Source organism: Prionailurus viverrinus, chromosome A3 (genome assembly GCF_022837055.1).
Source record: "Prionailurus viverrinus isolate Anna chromosome A3, UM_Priviv_1.0, whole genome shotgun sequence".
Lineage (NCBI taxonomy): Eukaryota > Metazoa > Chordata > Mammalia > Carnivora > Felidae > Prionailurus > Prionailurus viverrinus.
This window is the reverse complement of record NC_062563.1, coordinates 29,787,113-29,806,898: the sequence shown is the minus strand read 5'-3', so window position 1 is coordinate 29,806,898 and position 19,786 is coordinate 29,787,113. Positions and strand designations below refer to the sequence as shown.

Genomic DNA, 19,786 nt, shown 5'->3' with positions numbered 1-19,786 from the left:
AGGAGGCAAATTGATTACGGTGATACACAATGCTGGTTACCAACTAAAAAAGCCACTCTTCCCTTTCTTCCTTGCCATCAGAACCATGATTTTGTTTGGATATTTACTTTCCACTGGCTTGTAAGGTGACCACTCCCAGCTTCAGAAGGGTAAATCACGGTAATTCTCAATGCCCTATCTAGTGACTAGAGACAGGTATAAGCATGTGATCCAACCCTGGCCTGCTGACCCTGAAGAGCATGGTGCTGCAGAAGCTTCTGGAAAAGGTCACATTCCCTAAAAAGGGTAAAGCATGTGCAGAAATGTTCCCCACCTATGCTGTTTGTTGTATTTATAAGGAATGCTTGGAACTGCTGCAGCCATCTTGTGACCACAAAGATAACGTGGACAGGAAGAAGGTAAGCAAGTAGAAAGATGGGAGCATCTGGGTGCTTCTTAAGAAAGTCACGGACTCAGCCAACGCTAGAACTGGCCTACAACTGTCTTCAGATTATATGAGATAAATACATGTTCCCATCTAGACCACTTTTAGTTGAGTATTCTTTTATCTACACATGGATACATTCTATAGCAATATATTGCTATATTCTTCTGTGTAACAGTCAAGCTGTTCCTCCCATCCCTTTCATCACAATCCTTGAAAGAAGCCTGGGAATCCCAGCTGATCACTAGCCTTTCTTTATTTTCCTTATCTAGCGGCATCCATCATGTCTCTTCTAGGCTGCCTTTCCTTCCAACTATAAACACATGACCATCGTGTTAAAAACATACAAGAATGTCAGCAAATCTACTCCAGTGAGCATGTCTGGACTGCTCCATTTCTGAAGTTCACCCAATAGCCTATTTGTTGGGTAGTCTCTTGTTCCTCCATCTTTCTCCTTGTCTTATCCCAAGATTGTTCTTCCACCTTCTCAAGACCTAGAGTTCCTTGACCCCACCACCTTTCCCTAGTGCAGTTCATTCCAAATGTTACTCCGTTTCTCTACTGAACCTCTAGCACATGGCTGACTACTTGAAGCAGCCCCTTTGTCTGAATACCACAACTTCTCTGCATATTACCAATCCTAGGGTACAGCTAGAGAAAAATCACACAACTGAGGCCGCACACATCAATGGTTTCCATCCTGGCCCCTCAGTGCAGCTAGACATGCCCTTTTTTTTTCTTTTCAGTATTCTTTCTTACTGATCTCAGAAGCTACTCTAAAACTTTCATTACTCTAATGTCACAGTCCAATCCCCTTTTTTCCACCAGATAACCAGAACTTGACTTCTTAGAAAACAGATGGGGGGCACCAGGTGGCTCAGTCGGTTAAGCATCTGACTCCTGATTTTGGCTGAGGTCATGATCTCATGGTTCATGACTTTGAGCCCCACATTGGGCTCTGTGCTGACAATGCAGAGCCTGCTTGGGACTCTCTCTCTCCCTCTCTCTCTGCCTCAACCCTGCTCGCATGCTCTCTCTCTCAAAATAAATAAACTTAAATACCCACATCTACAAACCATCTCTATCTATTCAATATTCTCCTTTACCATCAATCTCAGGGGAACAAATGCCGTTTTTCATGTTCAATGCTAATCTCTCCATCAGTATTCTTTAAAAAAATTTTTTTATATTTATTTTTGAGTGAGAGAGACAGAGACAGAACGTGGGCAGGGGAGGGGCAGAGAGACAGGGAGACACAGAATCAGAAGCAGACTCCAGGTTCTGAGCTGTCAGCACAGAGCCTGATGCAGGGCTCGAACTCATGAGCCGTGAGATCATGACCTGAGCCGAAGTCGGCTTAACCAAGTGAGCCACCCAGACGCCCCCCATTTTAGCCATTTTTAAGTGTACGGTTCTGTGGTATTAAGTTTATTTTCACTGCTGGGCAACTATTACCACCATCCACCTCCAGAACTTTTTCATCTTTCTCAACTGAAACTCTCTACTCATTAAACAATTCCCCATTCCCCTCTCACCTCAGCCCGTGGCAACCACCACTCTACATTCTGTCTCTATGAATTTGACCACTGCAGGTACCTTGTGTAAGTGGAATCAGAAAATATTTGTCCTTTTGTGGCCAGCTTCTTTCACTCAGTATAATGTCTTCAGAATTGTAATGTGTCAGAATTTCCTCCTTTTTTTGAGACTGAATAATACTCCACTGTATGTATATACATTGTACTTATCTATTCATCCACTGATGGACACTTGGGTTGCTTCCACCTTTTGGGTACTGTGATTAATGCTGCTGTGAACTGTGGCGTGCAAATTCTATCACTGTTCTCTTCGCACATCCTGCTTCGGTAGTCAGGTTTGCTCTTGCTAGCTTGCGGTCACTTTCCCTCTCTCTTTCTCAAACCTTCTTTACTGGTTCCTCACAGCCCACAAAATGTACTCAAGTCTCTTAAACCATTTCTGTAAACATTCTCTAAATCACCACTAAAAAATCCCCTCCCAGTTTCAGCTCTTCCCTCACAGCTAACCAGACTTACCTGGTGTCAGATATTCTTGCCCTGTTCTCCCATACTTTTACTAAAGATAACAAGACCTGCTTTTGTTCTTAGTCATCTGAATAAGTTCAATAAAGGATTCACGGACTCTTATAGAAAAGTACACATTTAGATTCAGATTTTTGCATGGGAAATCTCTGGGAATGATGACAGGGTAAACATAAGAATACACATGAAACTACCTGGTCTTTAAAAAGAATTTTTCATGGGAATGCAAGCTGGTGCAGCCACTCTGGAAAACAGTATGGAGGTTCCTCAAAAAACTAAAAATAGAACTACCCTACGACCCAGCAATTGCACTACTAGGTATTTATCCAAGGGATACAGGAGTGCTGTTTTGAAGGGACACATGCACCCCCATGTTTATAGCAGCACTATCGACATAGCCAAAGTATGGAATGAGCCCAAATGTCCATGGATGGATGAATGGATAAAGAAGATGTGGTATGTATATATACAATGAGTATTACTTGGCAATCAAAAAGAATGAAATCTTGCCATTTGCAACTACGTGCATGGAACTGGAGGGTATTATGCTAAGTGAAATTAGTCAGTCAGAGAAAGGCAAAAATCAAATGACTTCACTCATATGAGGACTTTAAGGGAAGGGAAACAAAAATAATATAAAAACAGGGAGGGGGACAAAACAGAAGAGACTCATAAATCTGGAGAACAAACAGGGTTACTGGAGGGGTTGTGGGAGGGGGGGATGGGCTACATGGGTAAGGGGCACTAAGGAATCTACTCCTGAAATCATTGTTGCATTATATGCTAACTAATTTGGATGTAAATCAAAATAAATAAATAAATAAATAAATAAATAAATAAATAAATAAATAAATAAATAAAACAAGTTAAATTAAAAAAAAAAGAATTTTTCAGTTTCTTAAAAAAATTAGACTCCTTAGGGACAACTTGCCATCACAAATACTCCTTCTAATGTGCAGCTGGGAAGGAGCCAGTAATGGTAGCCAACAGTCATTCAAGGTAATAATGAGAAAAGCTCAAGTTCCTTACATTGATGAATGAAGCATTGATGTAATCAGAATCTGGAACTCCTTCAACTGGTGTCAGATGGACTCTAGAATGATCATCTAGAAAAAAAATTTAACGTTTCAGTTAACGATACAACCAGGCCGGTTGAGACATCTGTGCCTATGTGCACAGAGACACACATGTATTAAGATGTCAATGCAGCACTGTTTATAACAGCAAAAATTTGGACACATCTCAGCTATTATTCAGGGACTAGTTAAATAAATTAAGATATATTCACAACATGCAACAGTAAGCAGTTGATAAAAAGGAAAGTGAATGCTTCTGTTTCTTGACACATGAACTGCCAATATACACCATTAAAAGAAAAAAGTCAGAACAATGTAACCAGGATACCAATTATATTTAAAAAAAAATTATGTAATATGCATATGTTCATATATTAATAAGAAAACTTCAGTATCTATAAAGGCCTAGTATAGTGATCTCTATTATAGTATGTACCCAAAAATACACCAGAAATTTTTTTAAAGGATATTTTTTGAAAAGGCAATTATAAAAACAAAGCACAGTTCAACATTTTGCTCTCCCATCCCACTGGATTATACACACCCCATTTTGGAGACCACTGGCCTAGACAAATGTCTGTTAGGTTATAAATCAACTGACTAGCAATGACTAACTCTGGGAAGGGGTTAATGAAGAGAACTCTGTATTAGGATTTCATTGCGATAAGCACTACAAAAACCTGTAACAACCACATACTTCCTATCCGGTCCTGGTGAAATTGCTCCTCTTGACCCAGAAACTTGAGGCCTATGGGCAAGCTCCTCATTGAACTTGATGAGCACCTGGGGTCACTCTGGGGTCCACAAAGGCTCTCCCAGCCCAAAGGTTTGACCCTACTCTTATTACCAGCTCTCCTATGATCAACCACGAGATTCTTTCCATCCTCAAAAAATCTGGCTAGAGATGCAGTTTCAGATTATACGCCAGGAAACTCTACGAACACTCACAAGGCAAGATGTTGACATATCGATTTTTTTCCTTGTTTTCCTCCTTGGAGGCAGCTTCACAGGTGGCTTGGATAGGACAAGCAGGGAGAGCCTGAAAGGTTAAGAGAAATTACAGGAAGTTACTAACAGGGATAAATACCAAACATGCCAAATGCTGCACTATCCCCCAACCTGACAGCAAGTTGTACCCTTACTTGGGGGAAAAAGATGGGCCCAGGGAATACTTGCAGCCTAACACAGAGAGTGCACCACTCCTCTAAATATAGCCTGCAAGCTCCTTAGAGTTTAACACCAAGAATCCCCAGGGGGCAGAATACCCTTTCTGTTACTGAAAGTGCAGCATGCTCTTTATATGATTACTGAGTGGTTAGGGATCTGTTACAATGCTGGGTCAAAATGGACCACCCCTGTAAACAGGAATGGGGACAGAACTGAAGGGGCCATTTATCCCCAGGTTAACCAACATGCAAAGATGAGAAGCATCTCAGAGTGAACCACACAGGAGGGGTCTGGATGGTCAGCTGAGTTAAGCCCTCTCTAGGGACCTGAAGGGTATGACAGCCCCGTCTCCCGTACCACGTGGCAAGAAAGCAAGGACAAGCAGATGGGTGGGAGGGCACTCACATGGACACAGCAGTTAGGAAGCAGAGGATTTGGGTTAAGTGACACTGAATCTGCACCATTTTAGCACTGGGAAGTGTGTGGGTAGAAATAAATGGTTTGACATGAGACAGTCTGGATTGTATGAACTTGAGAAAATCTGTTAAACTTTCTAGGACATTTCCTCATCTGTACAACTGGGCTAATGATATCTGCCACATGAGGAGTAAATACCATAATCTCATGTCTGGCACAGAATAAGCATTCAATAAATTAGTTTTACAGGAGTGGGAAGCTAAGTTTTATTAATTGAATTGCTTTCTTCTTACATGCTCCATATATTCAAAATTCAGAAAGCAAAAAAAGAAAGTTTCAAATTCCAACCTAGATAACCTTTCTGACAAATGATTTGGAAATATGTTTTATGAGCCTTAAAAGTATCCATACTCTTGACCTAGCAACTCTACTTCTGAGAATCTAGCCTGAGGAAATAAAAATCTTTGCTCAAATTATTTACTTTATCATTGTTTGGAACGACCCAAAACTGAAAACAACCTCAGTTTTCAACAGTAGGGGAACAGTTAAGTAAATCATGGTTCATGTACTACTTTTCATTTATTTTTTTTGACAGATATACATTATGTACCTATTAGGTGCTGGGATAAATACAGAGCCAACAGTGGTGAATCAGTCATATACACAGTCCTTCTTCTCAAGGACAGTACAAACTTGTGAAAGACATTAAACAAATAAAACAAATAAATATAAATTACATACCATGATAAGTACAATGAAAGAACAGAATGTTACTACAGAAAGTATCAGGAAGCCTAAGAAATACCCAAATTTAGATTAAGGGTGGGTCTCGATGAGGAAGGAGAAGTGTGGAAAGTAGTATTCTAGGCACAGAGACCAACATCTGTGATGACCCAGAGGCAGGAGAAGGCCTGGCTGTGTGAGGCGAATGAAAGGCTAGTGAGGGTATTCGGTAGACAACGTGGAATGTGGTTGGTGAGGACGGCAAGAGGAAGTGGAGGGGAGAAGCTTGGCAAGGATAGTATGTACAATTCCATGTAGGTCCTTGAACAGAGGGTTTGAATTTTATTTTCAGTGTATGAGAAAACCATGTAAGGCTCTTCAACTGTACTCCAACTTACATGTTAAAGAATCACTCTGGCTGCTATGTGGAAAAGGGACCAGTGGGAAGGCAAGAATGGGAGCATGAAGATGATGGTACAAGGAAAGATGCATCTGACACATATTCTGGAGTTAGAATTAGAGATGGGAAGGTGGGTTGGGAAGAGAGACAGGAATAAAGGATGACTCTCAGGTTTCTAGCTCTGAATATCAAAGAAGTGTACCATTAAATAAAAGAAATGCCAGCCTAAACGCAACAAATTTTTCCAGACAGATGCAAAAGCTTTAAGAAGAGAACAAATACACTTCCCAGGAACAAGCAAGATCACAGTAGGAGAAACTAAAGTGGGAGACCCTAACAGAAGTCAGGGTCTCATAGTCTACCTGCCTTCACTTGCTCATGAGAATTTCCTTTCAGAGTTAAAGTCCTGCAGGTTCTGCATGTCATTTTACGGAGAGAGGCATTTCCTTAGACCCTGCGCTGCCAATACCTAAAGGGGAAAAGGGAGTTTCCTGGGCTGGACTCTTGCACATGGAACAGAGACCTGACTGAAGACTGGAATTTCCCAGTTCACCTCCGGTTTGCCTTCTCTTCTTCCAGACAGGTTAGATGTCCATAGGTTTCCACCCTGCTACAGGGCAGGATGAGATACAAGTCTTCATGACAAGCCAGAGACATTATTTTTCCGTACACCCCTTGTCTAAAATGATGTAGAGCACAAGTAGTGACAGCAAGACTCTTGAAAATAGGCCTCAGGGGTCGGTTAGGACAATGACCACACCTTATAGTCCAATCAGCATTCCCAGCTTCCCATAGTGACGATGCAGGAAAACTAGGTCTCCAGCAAGGCTGAGACCCCTAAAAGGAAAGTTAGGGAGAAACAGGCACCATTGTTTGGCAAGAGAAAAGAAAGGGCCTGACCCAGAGAACTTGGTGCTACATGCAATGGGTCACACTGAAGAATCCAGGGCAGGGGTGAAAACAAGGTGGGGGGGGGGTGGCGGGGAACTCTATACTTTCAGTTTCTACTCTGAAAAACCTAGTTCACGGAGCGAGGCACAAGCATCTGAACCAGAAGGCTACCAGATGTTAAAATCTCTAGAAACACTAGGTGGCATCAAAGACCATGTCATCCCTTGCTTAAGCTCTTTCTGGAAGCCAGGCTATGAATGAAATCATTTTTTTTAAATGTCAAGTTTTTTTAAAAAAAATTGTTTTTGGGGCGCCTGGGTGGCACAGTCGGTTGAGCGTCTGACTTCAGCCAGGTCACGATCTCACGGTCTGTGAGTTCGAGCCCCGCGTCGGGCTCTGGGCTGATGGCTCAGAGCCTGGAGCCTGTTTCCAATTCTGTGTCTCCCTCTCTCTCTGCCCCTCCCCTGTTCATGCTCTGTCTCTCTCTGTCCCAAAAAAAATAAAATAAACGTTGAAAAAAAAAATTGTTTTCAACTTTTATATTTATAAAAAAGGATATCCATTGCACAATTTAAGTCTATTTATTTATTTTCGAGAGAGAGAAAGAGAGCAAGCAGGGGAGGAGCAGAGAGAGAATCCCAAGAAAGCTCCTCACTATCAGCCCAGAGCCTGATGTTGGGCTTGAACTCACAAACCCTGAGATCATGACCTGAGTCGACACCAAGAGTCAGATGCTTAACCCACTGAGCCACCCAGGCGCCCCTCCATCACACAATTGAACTTAGAAGTTCTCTTTGGGCCCTTCCTCTTCATATCCTCTTCCTTTTCCTCCCACAAGTAAATGCAGAATTTTGTGTTTACCATCACCTTACTTTATTTGTATCCCACACATTCTGTATCTTTGAACATTTTATATTTTTTTGTTCAGTCTTTTTTTTTTTTTAAATAAAAATGGAATCATAATCAAGGGGTGACCTTTTCTCTTGCCCAACATTATATTCTGAAGATTCACTCAGGTTGCTCCAGGTAGCCAAAGTTCATTCACTTCAACTACCTTGTAGCACTCCATTTTGAGACCACACCATTTATTTATCCATTCTACTACTGATGAATATTTGGGTTGTTTACAGTTAACAATCCTGCTTTGAGCACTAATTTGTATGTGTTTCCTCGTGCACATGTGCAAGAGTTTCAGGTATGAGTATCTTTAATCTTACCAGATAAGGCCAAACTGTTTTTTGAGATAGTGGTACCAATTTACACTCCCAAAAGCAATGTGAAGTGTTTTAGTTTTTCTGTATCTTCACCAACATTTGCTGTCAGACTTTAAATATAGCAAATGTAGGTTTAATTTACATTTCCTTGATTATTAATGAGGTTCACCATCTTTCCATAGTTTCCTGGTCAACAGCATTCCCTCAAGTGTTTCCCCTACTTTTCGACTGGATTGCTTATTTATTTTCTTATTTATTTGTGGGAGTTCTTTATATATTCTAGATACGCATCCTTTGTCAGGACAAGGGTTACAAACATATTTTACAAAGTTGTGGCCTGTGCTTTCGTTTTCTTTGTCATATCTATTTATGGACAGAAGTTTTGCATTTTAATGTAGTCAAGTTTATCAATGTTTCCCTTTATCAACATTTTAAATCGTAAATCCTTTTTCACTGTGAGTTCATAAGTATACTTCCCTCCATTACTATCTCTATGTTTCATTGTTTTTGTCTTTTAAATTACAGTGTCTATGCCAACTGGGACCAATTTTTTGTTTGGTATGAAACAAGAATTCAACTTCATTTATTCCAAAGGGTTACTCAACTGTCCCAGCACTACTCATTGTAAAGACCATCCTTTAAACTGCCATGGTATTTCTGCCATAAATAAGTTTCCACTCATACATGAATCTGCTTTGGGGCTCTCTATTTTGTTCCAGTGGTCAATCCGTCTATCCCAGTGCCAATACAAAACTATCTTAATTAATTTTGTAATAACTCTTTATATCTGGTAAGGCAGGTCTCCTCACCTTGTTCTTCTTCTTCAGGAATGTCTTGGCTATTCTTGAATCTTTTCTCCTCCATATAAATTTTAGAATCAGCTTGTCAAGTTCCACAAAAAACCTGTTGGGATTTTTATGGGAATTGCATTGAATCTATATATCAGTCTGGGGAGAATTGACATCTTTACAATATTGAGCCTTCTAATTCACTGATCTTAACTCTTCACTGTTTAGGCTTTTTCTTTAATGCCTTCAAACATTTTTATAATTTTCTCCAAAGATTCTGTAAAATTTTGTTAAATTTATTCCTTTTGGATGCTACTGTAAATGACATATTTTAAAAATTATTTGATTTTCTGATTGTGGCTTATGTGTAGAAATTCATTAATTTTTTATGCTGTTTTTGTATCTATCAACCTTGCTAAAATAACTTATTAATTCTAATAATTTAGCTGATGGGTATTTGGATTTCTCCAAGGACAATTATTCTCTTCTGCAAAAACACGTATTTTGTTTCTTCTTCTCTAATCCTTAATGCCTTTCATTTTTTTTCTTGCCTCACTGTGCTGCCTAAGATCTCCAGATGGTTGCTGGGTCTCATTCTCTTCTAAATCTGAATCCCCTTGCAAACACTCTCACCCAAGCAAGAGTCATCAGTGCCTAAGGACTCTGACACGACAGGGTATCTACTTCCTTTTAAGGCAGTTCATCTCATTGCAACAATTCTGGTTAGGAGGACCCAACACCCAGACACACATTTCTTTTGTATTTACCTTGCACTGACTAGTGGAAAACTCAGAGGTCAGCTGGAGCCTTCTCTGTCCCTTGGACACCCCAAACCCCCAATTCCCTGGACTCTGAATTCCAAAGCCCCTGACACATTTCCTGTCGATGCCTATAGGTTTCTGACTCTGATTCATTTATTTAGAGACAACTCGGTCAATGTACAGGCTATTCTGCCTTCCTCTTACTCAGATGCCACACAGTTCTGTTGCCAGATCACACACACATGCTTCTCTACTTGGAAGTCCAAGAGTTAAGCTGTCTCTATAAGGATGTAGAGTCCTGAGTTGGAGCAGGGAGGGTGTCACATCCTGCTTGCAATGTGACATGGCAGATCCAGACCATCTCACTGTCTCTACTCTTCTCTCTCTTCTCTGTCACTTTTCCTCTCAGAAGCTAACTAAATTTTGTCTTTTTCTTTTAAGCCTTGAACATGCTTCAGGGACCTCAGTAAGTGGCTTTTCAGAGTGTTTCTTTTAGATAAATTCAATGCTTCTAAGACAAATGCTGGTCAATTTAAAACGTCCAGCTTATACCTCTAGGACGAAGGCCATCGCCTAGAACTTTCAGCCGTTGTTGGGTTTCATAGAAATGCTACACACTCTCCTTTTAGCCTCAAATATCTGAAAACAGCTGTCATGTCCTATGCTTATTATCCCTTCAGCTGTTCACCTCCATGGTCCAATTTTTCTCCACAACAATTTCCCATTTGGTGATATTCCTTTCCAAAGAGACTGGATCACAAGACTCCTGGGCACAGTTCAAGCTGGGACATCAACTTTTATTCCACATGTTATATATCCATTAAAGTATAGTGGATATTATGCTAAAGCTAAGCTCCATTAGTTTCATTTTATTAAAATGAAAATATTAAAAAACTCTACTTTTTAAAATGTTATGAAAAGAATATGCTTATTAAAAAAGTCAAATAATTCAGTAAAAAGTGAAAGTTCCCTATCATGTCTCTCCTATATTCTACCCTCCTTGTAGTTAACCACTGCTCATAGCTCACAGTATTTTTCCAGACTTTAAAAAGTATTTTGGGGGGCAAATGGCTGGCTCAGTCAGTAGAACATGTAACTCTTGATCTTGGGGTCATGAGTGTAGAGATCTTGGGTGTAGAGATTATTTAAAAAAATAAAATCTTTAGGGGATGCCTTGGTGGCTCAGTCGGTAAGGCATCTGACTCTTGATCTCAGCTCAAGTCTTGATCTCAGGATCATGAGTTCAAGCCCACATTGGGCTCCATGCTGGGTGTGAAGCCTACTTAAAAAAAAGATAGGGGCACCTGGGTGGCGCAGTCGGTTAAGCGTCTGACTTCAGCCAGGTCACGATCTCGCGGTCCGTGAGTTTGAGCCCCGCGTCGGGCTCTGGGCTGATGGCTCAGAGCCTGGAGCCTGTTTCCGATACTGTGTCTCCCTCTCTCTGCCCCTCCCCCGTTCATGCTCTGTCTCTCTCTGTCCCAAAAATAAATAAACGTTGAAAAAAAAAAAAAAAAAAAAAAAAAAAAGATAAAACCTTTAAAAAGTAAGAAGTATTTTTTAAAAATGGGATTATACCATGTATAGTCCTCTGCAATGTGTTTTGTCCCATAACAATGACTTAGAAATCTAGGTCAAGACATTTATTTTTTATTATTTTTAATTTTATTTATTTTTTTAAAAAGTTTATTTCTTTTGGGTTGGGGGGAGTATGCATGCACTCGTGTGAGCAGGGGAGGAGCTGAGAGAGGAGAGAGAGAGAATCCCAAGCAGGCTCAATGTTGTCCGCGTGGAACCCGATGCAGGGCTTGAACTCATGACCCTGAGATCACGACCTGAGCTGAGGAGAAGAGTCGGACACTCAACTGACTGAGTCACCCAGGTGCCCCTCTTTTTTTAATCTTTATTTTAAGTAAGCTCCACACCCAATATGGGGCCTAAACTCATGACACTGAGATCAAGAGTCGCATGCCCTACTAAGTGAGCCAGCCAGACACTCCTAGAATTTCATAATAGATGCAAGAAATAATTTAGCCATTCTGCTATTTGACAGATATTTGCCTTTCATTTTATTTTCTTTGCTATTATAAATAATGCTGTAATGAACAACCTTGTACAAATACATGTTTGGTTTTCTGTTAGAGTCCCAGAAGTTAGGTCAGATAGTATAAACATTTAAAATTTGATTGATATTGCCAAATCATCCTCCACTGCTATCCCAATTTAAACTCGCTCTACCCGTGCATAAGAGTATCTGTATCCCAATACCTTTGCCCATACTTCATCAATCTTCTTAAATTTTCAAATCCAACAGGCCCAAAATAATGGTTAGTTTTAATCTGGATTTCCTTGACTACTATATGTAGTTGAGCTTTTCATATGTTTATAGACCATTTGGTTTCTTTCTATGAACTATTAACTTTTCTACTGCACTGTTTACTTTTTTCTCACAGGTTTATAGAAGCTCTTTATGTATTATGAAAAATTCTCTACCTGCGGCAAACCGTTTCTAACAGTTGGCCATTTTATGACATAATTTTTCATAGGAACATTTAATATTTTAATATATTTATTATCTTTCAATCTATTCCACTGTGGATTCTGAATCTTGTGCTTTGCTTAAAAAGGCCTTCCTCACCCCATGATCATATTATTCTGACAGTAGACACAAGCTGGTATGTTTGCCCTACGTGTTACTCCTTCTCTTTCCAGCCAGGGCTGACTGATGTGGGCACAGTCACACCTGAGCTGCACTGTGCCAGACCAGATTCTCAGGACTGTGATACCAAGAAAGGAGCAGAGGCTTCCCTAGAGAGCCCCAGAGCCACCAGGATAGGGCTTGTTCTGCCCCAGGGCTAGTAGTCCACATCAGCTTTTGATTCTGCCAGCTTCCCCAGCTTGATGCTTCCCAATTAATGCTTTGGGTTTTTGTTGTTGCTTAATTTGGTTGAGTTGACTTCTGTTTTTAAACAAAAAACCTTAACTGACTTAGCAGTTTAGTATTAGACAGGGCAGTGGTGGAGAGACCGAGGGGGGAAATGAGGGCGATGTACCCCTGATCACTGGGTTCAGATGAAGGGAAAGGAAATGTCAACCAAGTTACAGGATGAGAAAGAGCAAGTCACCCATAGTTCCCGACTTCAGTTACTGCCTGCAATCGCCTGGGATATTTTCTCACTGGTGGTAAAGATGTGGAAGAATCCCAATTAAAAGGAAATGAGAAACATTAAAACCAAGGTGTGGGGTAACTTCCGACACTATTAGATAATAAGAAAAAGCCCAGCTCCAACATCAAATGTTTATGTCCAAAGACAGCACAAAACTTAGGGCCTTTCTATGACTGTGTCATGCATTTTGGTGAACCAAATGTTAAGATTTCAGTATTTTGCTGATTGCTGAATGTTAATGCTAATGGAATTTACATCTTTCCTGGGTGGCTCATGTGAAAGACAGGGCCTTAAGTGAGACAGTGAAAATGATGCCGAAACAGAGGAGTTGGGAGAAAGCCAACTTCTAAAAATCTTTATTATGCTCTCCACTGCACCCTACTTTTATGAGGAAGAAAACTGCCCCATAACTCAGCTCTCATCACTCATGGATAGCCAGGATACAAGCACAACACAATTTGGAGGTTAAAATACATAAATAAAAAGAAAAGAAAAGAGCTAATACTTAGAGGAAACTGCAGGAATTCATGGAGTTGGATCATCAAAAATCACATAGGAACAGTTGTTGATACAGATTTTAGAGATTTCAGACCAAGGAGGGAAGAGCATCATTCTTGGATAAGGCCAAATTTCTAATTTCAAATTATAATATGGTTAAGTGAACTTCTGCAGGTAGTGTAACAGCTCAGGAGACTGGCCCCAAAATGGCAGGCTAGGTTGGCCAGTGGAAACCTGGACTGCATGCTAAATCCAGCTAAGTAACAATGAAAAGCCAGAAAGCCTTTGGCACAAAGTGTGGGATATCAGTGCTACAGGGGCTCCCAGAGGCTCAACCTTCTGAGTGACACCTTCACTGTGTCCCTGATAGGATAACATTTGCCTTCCCAGAGAGTGCACGTGTGTATGGAAAGCACTGGAATCTTTCAGAAGTGCTTTCCAGTCTTTACCAGAGTGAGATGCTGGTGGAAGGGACTGGCTTCAAAACGAGATTCGTGATGTTAGTGGGATGGAAGGAGCCTCAGAGGCCATAGTCACCAGGGCTCTGAGATAAATCATTGTGAGGCTCCTAATAATAAAAATGGGAGGCAGCTAGCCTAGGTCAGTGAAGGGGGACTGCCTAGAGCACTAAGGTACAGAAAGGGCTCCTTTGCACCCAACTCCTGGCCTGGGTCAGTTCACGATCCAGAACCCTTCAGTGTTAGGCATATGTAAGGAAGAACTCTGCCCCATAACATCATCACTCATATACCATGAACTTCCTCTTCATCTTCCCTTAAGAATCTATAGCCACCTACCATGGTAGCTCCCCGGGGTAAAGAGAAATACACTGTTTGGGATCTATTAGGTTCTGGCCTTGAGCTAACTAATTCCTGGGAACCCAGAATGTCACTATTTTATGCTAGTTAGAATGGACCCTTTGCAGGCCAGGAGATGGAAAGAGTTTTGGCCCAAACTGCACTTACATTAGGAACTACCTATTTTTCCCCAATGTATGGTTGGAACAGCTATCTAGAGAAAGTGATAGAATACCCACACTGGTCTCTTAATCCAACGGATAAGGAGGACCATTAAAATAGCAAGAGCAAATGCAAGCTTTGCCAAAAGGCTAAGTCTCTAGGTGAGTTACAGAGGTCTGAACTGCTACAGAAGATTATAAGTTGCAGGAAAATGAGATACTACATCTCCATGTGTGAGTTTAGTGATGGCATGAAGCGAGTGCTCAGTTAACTACTAGTATTAGCTATTCTGATGCTTCCTATTACCACCTCCCCACATGCAAACTACAAAATAAACTAGCATAAAAGACTGGCAGTGTTTAAGGATGTCAGATTATAATATACGAATCATGTAGAGATGCCGATTTACAGGTGCTTTTCCAGATGCACTCTCCTTTCTACAAGTTAGCATAACTGCTGGAATATAGCTATTGACTAATAGCTGTTTTTTCCTCTACTGTGCACAAAGACTACATGAAGCAGTTCCCATTCTCATGGCAGGAGCAGCCTCAGGGATTAATCATCTTGACCTCTCTCTGATGTGATCTGGTTCATGAGGATTTTGTCTGTTTCACAGGGCATCACCCTGACAACTATGCTGATGACATCAAGCTCACGGGACTTGAAGGTATTATGTACCTTAGCTGTTCAGGCTGGACATAAAAAATATGGCCTGCCACTTCTGCCAAATTTTCTGAAAGCCAAAGACCTGTGGCATGTCAGGATATCCCCTCCAACATAAAGGACAAGTTGCTGCTCCTTGCCCATCCCCCTCCCTCCTTAGGAAGGACTGATGCATGCTGAGCCATTTTATATTTTGAAGACAGCCTATACCACAGGCATGCTGGTGTCTTGTTCTGATTCATTTATTGAGTGATCTGAAAAGAGAGAAGGCTCTTTAGCTAACCCAGGCCACAAAGAAATTGGTTCTGGTTGATTCTGTGGGGCCCTAACTGTCTGTGCTTAAGGCTGAGCAGAAAAATCATAATGAAAAAGTTTAGGATTTGGGGACAAAACCATGATCCTGTCAGCAAGTTTAGCTGGGTTGCTAGCTTAGCATCGGGCTCTGGTAGAGAATTTAAGCCTGACCATGGGTAACTAGATATTCAAGTGACTTCAGCTGCCCATTATCAGCTAAGTACTATATGACTTAATAAGCCACAAATTTAAACATGTCCAACAAAATTCTACCACCAGATGGAAGTGATGTGCACAGAACACCTGCCACCTAGCCACTCTAGACACACCTAACTTCCCAATGATATCAATAGTTAACAGAAGAAAAAAGTCCAGCCTAGTGCACAAATGGCTCTGTGAGACATACTGGCCCATTCTGGAAGTGGACTAATACGGGATAATCTACTTAAGGGATGTTCTGAATGAGTACAGAAGAGAAATCCTTCCAGGAAACAGAACTTCAAGCAAGGTATCACACTACCTCACTGGAGGTCAGGATCTAAGCCGATCCCTGGGTGGTGGACAACTGGAACAAGAAAGACAGGAAATATTTATGCTTCACCTGTATGCTCACCAGATAGCATTCACCGTTAAAAACCCAAGAGATGCTGCTCGGCCCTTTCCTCCACTACCTGCGGTGCTAGCCCAATGAACCCATGAACACAGTGGCCATGGTAGCATGGCAATTGGCTCTCACCACAATATCTGTTTAAATCTGCCTACCACGCCTCTAGGAATACCACCTCCATCCAGGGATTTACTGGAATGTTTTATCTCAGGCAATATTCCTCCAAACAAAAAATCATTTCACAGAAAAAGACATTTGGCCATGAGGTCACAAACCCTATTACCTAGAAGCAGTGGGCACTATAGATTATGAAACAGTAGAGTGCCTATTTGGGACCTAGCTATGGTATTCAGGCTGGGTGCTATCTTCAGGGATGAGGTAAATGTTCCCAATCAATAATGAGCACTACACAATGCCATTTTTCCAATAGCCAAAAAAGAGTCCAAGTTACTCCATTAACTCTTGCCCGGTAAATGGTCTCCTGCTTTAACTCTTGCCTCTTTCCTATCTATTCTCCACATCATTGCTAATGATTTTCTCAGAGTGCAAAGCTGCTCACATCACTCTCCACTCCTCTAAGCCCTTCAGTGATAAAACAGATATGAGTGGGTGACTCACCCACCCAATAACCATTCTTCCCTTCCCCCTTGCTACTATGGCTTCCATTCTGTGGGCTTGTCTGCCTAACCCTGACACGACACAGGAAAAATCTGGACTGATCTCAGTCAGTTGCAGTAAGCCTAATTCTCCCTTGCTTGTGACTGATTTAAGAAAGAGCATGTGACAAAGGAAGTCTTCAGAAGCTCTTGGGAAAGTTTTCTTCACTGATAAAAGGAGACACACAGGAAGAAACAGTCATCCTTTTCCCACTGGACCTTGTTATACCTCCATGTGGCACTTAGAACTGAGGAAGACGTTTTGGCAACATGAGGGGAGTCAGCCTAGAAGACAAAGCTGACACATGGCTGAGTGGGAAGATGTGAAGGAGACTGAGAGTTTAACAATGCCCCAGTTGATGAATTAGCCAACTCTGGAACTGTTTCTCTCTGTCCATCCCCCTCTCTCTAATCATTACTACCTTTCGTCAATCGATCAGCACCTCGGCTCTTAACAACTGCTGCAGCCCCTAACTGTACTCCCTGCATCCATTCTGGTCTCCCTATGGGCTCTTCTCTATTTAGCTGCCAGAATGATTTTTCTCAAAATATAAATCTGGTTGGTCCATGGCTTTCTCTTCTCTCATCACAATCCACAACATCTACAGCCTGGCCCAGTTGCCTTACACAGTTTCATATCTTACCACTTCCCCAAGTCTCTGCCCTTTAGTCACACACAGCCCTTCTTTATTTTTTGGATGCGCTCTTCCCTTACCCACGCTTACTAGTGATAGCTTGGCTCTTGCTATTTCCAGTGCCTGGAATATTTCCCACACCACTTTTACCAATGCCCTCGCCTATGATTAGGTCTCAATTAAAACATAATTTCTTCAAGGAAGTTCTGAACTGGAATCAGAACTGGTGGCTGGGAATATCAACTGGTAGATCCACAAACATGTTCAGCTTCCTTAAGGGAGTTACCAAAAAAAAGTACAAATCTAAATACCCCAAATGAGGCCTGTGCTCAGCAGTCTTTCATGGTCTTCATTTCTATATTGATTTATTCCTATTGTCTATTGCTTAAGACACTCTGCGACCCCTGTTCCAGACTCTAAAAGGCCACCTCTTAATATAGGCTCCTACAACTATGCACCAGTCCTTCATGTCTTATATTACTGTCTGAATTTATATATTTTTGTTCTTATTTATGGGGGTTTTCCTAGTGGACAGTGAGTTCCCTGAGTGCAGGGACTGGATCTGTTTTTGCTCCCCAGCAAATCCTTGGTGCCTCACACATATTAGATGCTTGGTAAGTATTTATTAAACAAACAAAGTAACAGATGCGATGATGGATGGATGGATGGATGGGTAGATGAGAGAGGTGAGGCAAATCTTATTTCATTTCCTGTCTATGATCACATAGGAAAGGAGTCAGATGAGCCTGGCAGAAAATTTCTCACCTCTTAACCCGTTAGAAACCTGTTTTCTACCCCGTGACTCAAAAGGCCTGACCTTCGGTCTGCCTTCCTCCCTGCTGACACACCAGCCTCGGCAAAGAACTCACATTGAATTCCTCTCTGAAGAGCTTATTGTCATCAGCCATTCTCCGGTTAATCTCCTCTTCCAGCTTGTCCACGGGTAGGGGTGGATACTTCCTGTTGGTGCTTGGAGACCTGGCCAGAAGTGGCACACTCTGGGGTTCTGCAGTATACAAGGGGGAAGGTTGGTCAGGTGCTCTGGAGTCTCAGCCCTTCTCTGGAGACTAAACTGGGTGTTCTATCTCATGCACCAGGCCTCCAAAAACCAGGAATGCTTTCTTCAAGTCTTCCCCCTCCCTGCCCTTTTAGGATGGGAAACCCCTAATTTCTTGATTTTCTTCTCCACGAAGGTTCCCCATGTCATTAAGGGGGGCCTTACCCACATCCTCAGTGCGGCCATTGGATAAGCGGAAAGAATTGGAATGGCTCCCAGCTTGTTTGTATTTCTTAAACCTAATGAGAAAATGTTCATAGTGAAAAAGCAAGCATAGAGTCAGGAGAGACCAATCACTAGCTTTATGTTTCCATGTATCAATTCAGCATCCTAAATCTCCTTTACCAAATAAACATGTTCTTTTAGAGACAGGTCCTGCACATGCTGAGGCAGCTCCATTCCAGGGTGATCGAGTGCCTCAGGATGTTCCTGCTCATCCTCAGCACACTAGAATCCAACCCAGGTGCCATAACAGTATATTCTGGCTTGTATGGCTCCTCTGTGTGGCTCCAGTTCCAGGACTCACTGGAGATGACAGCCGCACCAGGTGGAGAAGGGGTAAGTGAGTAGAATACAGTGGAGGGGAGATAAGAATATCCCTATTAAGCTAAAATGCTGGTATTTCCCCGGTGCAATCAGGGAGAAGCCCGGAGCTTCAGACTGGGTGGGCACAGGTCTGGCTACAAGTCTCCTGCAGAATGGTGGAGACACATGACAAATTGTAGGGGTGTGTAAGGTTCCCTTCTCTTTATCCCTGCAAAAGAACAGAGGGAGCACAGAGCAGCTTAAGCCAAAGATAAGGGCAGAGTTAATCCCAATTAGCCAGGGTAGTAACTTTAGCAGGAAGAGGACAAATGCATCTCTCTCTTCTCTCCCCTGGCTTCCCCTTGCTTGCTTTTCCTTCCTGTTTGAGGAACAATATCTAGAGGACCCTGAAGAAAGTCAGAAGGGGGAACTCTAATTCACGTGGTTCAGTTCAGCACACCAGGGTCAGGGATCCTAGATCTTAGGTGTGCCCCCAAACCCCCAACTAGAAATATAGGTCTCTAGTCAGCACACCTTCTCCATTCAGGTACTTTTAGGGGTTGCTACAGTAGGGTTAGATCTGGGGATCTTAACCCACCTAACAGCAATGACACAGATTATATCTTTTCCCTCGACCTCAAACCACCATCCTGGGCTTTAGGTTAAACTGGACCTGGGGACTGGATTTGGGCAGATGGAAGCAAAGCGGAGGGGCTGGGTCTTGAGGAAGACTATGTAGAGCTTTTAAACCATTACTATGTAGAATTTTAATTTTAGTATCACAAGGCAGTCCCCTCTATCCTATTCACT

The 19,786-nt window shown here is 41.8% G+C and overlaps 1 protein-coding gene across 7 annotated transcripts in view; it reads right to left on the bottom strand.

Moving 5' to 3' along the window:
• The window catches only part of PTPRA (protein tyrosine phosphatase receptor type A), a 161,221-nt gene that overhangs the window by 32,520 nt on the left and 108,915 nt on the right, over window positions 1-19,786 (bottom strand). For 6 of the 7 annotated variants that reach the window (XM_047851907.1, XM_047851905.1, XM_047851906.1 and 3 more), the window contains 4 exons: window positions 18,617-18,690; window positions 18,264-18,400; window positions 4,506-4,596; window positions 3,511-3,587 (listed from right to left, as the gene is read on the bottom strand). In XM_047851907.1, the coding sequence (XP_047707863.1) occupies window positions 3,511-3,587; window positions 4,506-4,596; window positions 18,264-18,400; window positions 18,617-18,690 (379 nt within the window). Of the gene's footprint in view, window positions 1-3,510; window positions 3,588-4,505; window positions 4,597-9,178; window positions 9,273-18,263; window positions 18,401-18,616; window positions 18,691-19,786 lie in introns of all 7 variants that reach the window. The other variant, XM_047851910.1, reaches the window with a different exon arrangement.